Source organism: Astatotilapia calliptera, chromosome 9 (assembly GCF_900246225.1).
Source record: "Astatotilapia calliptera chromosome 9, fAstCal1.2, whole genome shotgun sequence".
NCBI lineage: Eukaryota > Metazoa > Chordata > Actinopteri > Cichliformes > Cichlidae > Astatotilapia > Astatotilapia calliptera.
In genome coordinates, this window is record NC_039310.1 from 4,426,719 (window position 1) to 4,432,718 (window position 6,000).

The window sequence follows — 6,000 nt, forward strand, 5'->3', positions numbered from 1 at the left end:
CCTTTTGACTCGTGTGAAGAAACACCAACATATTACTCTGGCGCTTGCTTCTCTTCATTGGCTTCCAGTGCGTTTTAGAATTAAATTCATAATCTTACTTTTGACTTATAAAGTGCTAAATGGCCAGGCACCGGACTATTTCTCTGACCTATTGCAGCATAATACGCCCTCTAGAGCCCTTCGATCAAGCGATCACCTGCTCCTTACCTCACATAAGTCTAGGATGGTTCATAGAGGAAATCGGGCACTTGCGGTTGTGGCACCGAACATGTGGAATGATCTTCCTCTCCACATTAGAAATGCCCCAACTGTTACTCTTTTTAAATCGCATCTTAAAACATGTTTTTTTACTCCGGCTTTCGAAACTGTTTGAGAGTTACCAATTCTTTTATCCTAATTTTCTTTGAATTTCCTTACCTGTTGTTGTCAATGTCATTGTTTAATTGTTATTTTGTACAGCACTTTGGTCAGCTTCCTGTTGTTATTAAATGTGCTTTATAAATACAGAAATAAAATGAAATGTTCTTTACTGTGCAGGATCAGTTTGACCTCATCACCACATGAAGACATCATCTCAAAAAGTTTTCTCATCAGTTCAGGACCTCCTGCTGTCTACCAGCTGAGACCACAGAAACAGAAGTTCGGATCTCTGACAAGAATCACTGTTGGAGAAAAAAATCCAGATGAGACAAACAGAACCATCTTACTGGTGGGAGAAACAGGAGCAGGAAAATCCACACTGATCAATGCTCTGCTCAACTACACCATGGGAGTGAAGTGGGAGGATGGAGTCTGGTTTATGATCACAGAGGAGGAGAGAAGAAGTCAGACATCAGATGTGATGGTGTACGAGATCTTTGGTTTTGAAGATGAAACTCTGCCCTACTCTCTGACCATCATCGATACTCCTGGTTATAGAGACACCAGAGGGATCGAACATGATGACATCATCAGTCACAGATTGTTGGACCTGTTTCAATCAGAGGACGGAGTCCATGAAATTAGTGCAGTGGGTTTGGTCATGAAGGCGAGTGAAAATCGACTGGATGATCGACTGAAGAACGTCCTTGATTCAGTGATGTCTCTGTTTGGAAAGAACTTGGAGAAAAACATCATAGCTCTGATCACACACTCAGAAGCAAGCAGACCTAAAAATCCTCTTCAAGCTCTTGAAGATTGGAATATTAAATGTGCCAAAAAAGGGAAGAATCAGCCAGTTTACTTCCTGTTTGATAACTGCCAGCATGAAGAGCGAATGGAGGAAAACACAATTTCAAAAAATACATGGGAACTCACACAGAAAAACATGGATCAGTTCACAGACTTCTTAGAAAAATCTAGTCCTCAAAAACTGATGACAACAGTTGAAGTGTTAAATGAACGGATAAGACTGAAAGCCTCCATCCAAAACCTGAAAGAGAGAATCAAGCTGGCTGAAGTGAAACAGAGAGAAACTAGAAACATGAAAGAAGCCCTGAAACAGGCAGGAAATAAAATGGACATTAAGAAAATATTGAGTCTTTCAGAATATCTTGAAAATGAAATGAAACAGCTGACAGCCGAGAAGTCGCGGTTCCTGGACGAGTCCTACCAGCATGCTGTCAGACTGGAGCAGATCGCTCTGAAAGCGGATTCAGCATCCACTATGGTCCACTTGGACTTCCTGATTGAGAAGATGAAGCAGAAAGGAGACACAGAGAAGGTCCAGAAACTGGAGGAGATGAGAAGATGAGTGGACGAAGGAGCCAAAGCACATGTTAGTACGAGCTTCAGCAAACTCCATCAGCTGTCAGAAACATTGGGAGATCCTTCCCCTGCTGTCAAACAAGTAAAGAAGCATCAGGCAGCAGTGTAGATGCTTTCCCCCGATACTCTCTATGCTACATGTTCAGATGCACACCACATGTTTGTTTGTTCTTTCTAACAGATGGCACACTACTATTAATAAACACCAATTATTTCTTCATTACTGATCAGCACTGACATCTCTACTCAGAGAGAGCTTCATAATGTTTTCATGTTAAGGAGAAGTGACAGTGCCTCAGTGTTTGTGTCAAGAAGAGCAGTTTTATGCATCTGACATCAAATCTGTACCAAATACAACATGTGGCTCCAGATGTTTGTCACCATCCTGGGTCATGTGACCCAGCATTAAGCGTTTATTGTTGTATTTGTGATTTCTTAGGTATATTTAAAGGATGTTAAATTTTAGTATTATTAACAGGTTGCCTTTCAGTCTAGTTTAGGTTATTCTATGTATTCTTAGTTATGAGTCTGTTGGTAGTATATTACATGGTCTGTCTTGTCCTCAGTGTTTCACTATGTCTGTGTCTAAATCCCCCTTTTCAAGTGTGGGATTATAATATTATTTTATGCCATGTTATGCCCCTAATTAAAGATTGTGAATTATTATGTAGTTTTAGTTTGCATTATTCTCCTGAATTAGAAGAAGCTGATAACTATTGCATTTGTTAAACTGACTCCCGTAGCCAGCATGCATACGGCCGCTGTCCACGCCGACGTCCACTTTAGGAGGCTGGCAGCAGCAGGAAAAGAAACCTTGCAACAGGAACAGACGGTAAAAGCAAAGCAGCAGCACTTCAGTTAGCGTAGCGTTGTGTAAAACTAAGGCCCACACTTCTGAGTAAACAGCGTCATGAATCATGAGCAGAGTGGGTCATAGGAGGCTTCTACAGCTACGACCTAAAAACAACATCTGTTTACCACCAAGTAAGGTAATGTACACACTACAATGAGTAAACACCTAGCAGCTGCGATGGAGGCTTCAGAAGGGTAACCCGCAGATGATCTCTGCAACACCAAGGGAAGTCAGGTGACCAAAAAGGAGATCACAGGTAAGCGATCCAGGAATGGTCAAATGGCCACTATTTATACTAGCGCCCCCTAATGGGCCAGGCCGGAAGTGGGTTGAACCGAGACATAACATTCATCCTGCCACACTTGGATCTGTTACATTTATAACTTCAGCGTTCCTCATAGAGCCCCCACTCCTCCTGTTATTTTGGTACTCTGTTCAGCTTACACGTCATACAGTTTCGGTCAAAACAACTTCTTTATCTCTGCCCTTACTTAATGTGTATGTGTGTGTGTTGCTGCTCTGGTCTGCCTAGTTCCGCTTTTCCTGTCTGCACATCTGCATCCTGTTCTTAATACACTGCCTCTGCAGCTCTGCACAAGACTTCCTGATAATCCAAAACACTGCAGGAAGCTCACATGTGGTAAATCCACTGCATCGGCACAACCGTCACTGCCAGTCGACTAATGTGACACTTGCAGACTGAGTGATGCTGGTGGTTTGTGCTGACCTCTGACCTCAGGGTGGAGAAATCTTAGAGAAAATCTGACTCAGCAAAAATGTAGCCAAGGTCACATGTAAGAGCACAGCCAATGAAACAGCTGGGTGAGTTGTAACTAATAACTCAGCTGACACAGTCAGACAGCCTGTTTCTATGGCAGGTTCATTTGGCTGTTTTGAAAAGGATCTTATCCTAATGACTCAGTTTAACTAAATGTAAAATCCTTGTATTTTGAGTAACTTTATGATTGGCTGCATGTGATGTGGGGACATGTGGCAGTTATAACAAAATGGGGTCTGTGCAGCTTTGAATCAGCTCCTTTTGGCCTCCAGCTTCTGGAAACACTTCCAAGCAGAGCTGCCGCTTTGCAAGCCCAACTGGGACCAGTTCCCACAGCAGGTGGTCCCATCATGTCAGTGGTTGCTGTGTGGGTGAGGAAAGGACTCACAGGGAGGTGAAGGCTGCTGTTTATCATCAGGAACACAGGATGACTGGCTGAGCTGAAAGGACTGAAGCGAACACACGTGCAGAGTCGAGCACATTAACATCAACAATGACGCTGAGCAGAGAGACACTGAGGGTTTAAACACTCTGGCTGATGATGATGATCAGGGACACACAGCTGAACTGAACTAATAACACACAGGAAGCAAACATGACAGCAGGAAATGTGAACAGGTGAATAAACATGAAACAAGTGCAAACACTGGGCGAACACCAGGAAGTAACTGTGCATGTCATCAGTGTGGCTGCATGAAGACTGAATGAGTGGTTTCCTGATATGTATGGTGATCAAATCACTTCTGTATGAACTTTCCAGCTTTATGTTCATTGGATATGAAACCTTGATGCTTGTTTGAAGGACACAGATGGACCTTGTTTCCTTCTTTCCTTCCTCTGTGCTTCACCTGCTGCTCTTCACTCTGTTACTTTGTGACTCTGGTTAAAGACAGGTGGGTGGTGTCTCCACCTGTAGATGGAGCAGCAGCTGGTCTGCTGAGTTCCTCTGACCGTCTTTGATTTGTGCTTCCAGAGTTTAACAGGAAGGTGAAGCGAGAGAAAGAGCAGGAAGAAAAGCTGAGTTTCCTCTCTGTGTCACATCCACAGTGTCTTTAGATGATGGAGTGACTGCAGAGAGAGTTCACAGCTGCACTGTTTGTGCCCTTTAGATGTGCACTTATTCCAAATATGCATCATCACTGCGCAGTGAGCAGGATGGAGGAAAGAAAGCATTCAGTATCTGTGCTCGTTCACACTGAACAGATAAGACTGGATCACATATTTGTGCATGTAGAGGCTGCACTCTCATTAATATGACTGTGCTTCATGTTAATAAGAAGCACAGCTCATATTAATATGATAATGTGTATACAGTCTCATGTTAATATGAGCTCAAGCTGCTCTTCAAGCAGCTCGTCTTTACTTTAATACTCAGAGCTTTACTGCAGCAATGATTCAGAGTTTCAGCTTTTGAACAGACTCGAGTGATGAAAACACAGAAAGCTAAACTCACAGGTTCACCTGTTCACACCTGCTGGCAGATCACCTGTCAGCACCTTCATGTCATCAATCTCTGATGTTGATCCTCCAACAGTTACAGACTGACGGATTCTCCTGTGACCTGCTGACATCATCCTGAACACAGTAAAGCTTATTTGTCAGGCAGCTGCAGGTCTGTGTGACGTGTTGGACACAAACAGGAAGTGGATGCAAGTGTGTCACACTGTGACCTCTGAGGACTCAAATGTTTCAATCCAGCACAAATCAGTCTGATTACAAACCTGAACAGTTACTGATCAGCTCAGTTGGTCATGCTCACCTGCACTAACCTGATCATTGTGTCTTTAAAAGCTTCCTGTGCGTCACTAACATCTCTGCATCGTTTGCAGGCAGAGGAGACGTGCTGGCAAAGTTGAACCTTCATCAACATTTACACTTTGTTTTCTTCAGCTTTCACTGCTGCTGCCTAAAAACAAAGCGACGGTACCAACGATGAAGAGCTCAGTCTGGACTGAGTGTTTGCTTCAGTATCATCTGTGACGTCACGCTTTGGCTCTTTAACATGTTAAATACATTTTCCTGTGAAACAGTAGATAAGTTGAACAGCACTGATATCAGGGACAGTCCAAAGACTTTGGTGCTCGGCAAAGCTTCAAGTTTCAGCTTTTGTTGTGATGCACAGACAAACAGAGCAGCCACGTTTATCTAGAATGAAACTCTTTGGCTCCTCAGCTTTACATCAGCATACAGAGAGTGTGCAGTTCTGTTATGGAGAAAAAAAAGAGGTACAGTAGGTGCCCTGGAGGAAGCATGTGTTGAAAGTTGGACATCAACTTTAAAGAAGGATTTTTAATTAATTTTTGAATACGATGGAATATTTCAGTTAACCCTTAATGGCTTTGAGGATAAGTGTCCTTTAATTTATGAGGAACATTATCTGTCTCGCTCATGTCTGCGGCGGGCTCGCTTAGCAAGGGTCGAACCTTAGGACCCTTACTGGATACAGACGCCCCAGAATGAAGAGAATATCTATGGTTTTGTAGTTTTTCTCAGGAAATCCTCCTTCAGTCTTCCTCAGTTTCTTTAAGTTACCAACTGGACCTGCTTGCTGAGATTTGGTCAAACCTGCAAAAACTGAAGTTTATGTGAGACGTCGTGGCCCTTTTTACACATGAGCTCTGGT

General features: G+C 43.1%; 1 protein-coding gene across 1 annotated transcript in view; it reads left to right on the forward strand.

Moving 5' to 3' along the window:
* LOC113029742 (NLR family CARD domain-containing protein 3-like) overlaps positions 1-2,230 on the forward strand; it is a 97,783-nt gene extending 95,553 nt beyond the window's left edge. Inside the window, exon 11 of the mRNA XM_026180733.1 lies at positions 567-2,230. Coding sequence (XP_026036518.1) covers positions 567-1,732 — 1,166 coding nt within the window. The 3' untranslated portion in view covers positions 1,733-2,230. The remainder of the gene's footprint in view (positions 1-566) is intronic.
* Positions 2,231-6,000: the final 3,770 nt, after the last annotated feature.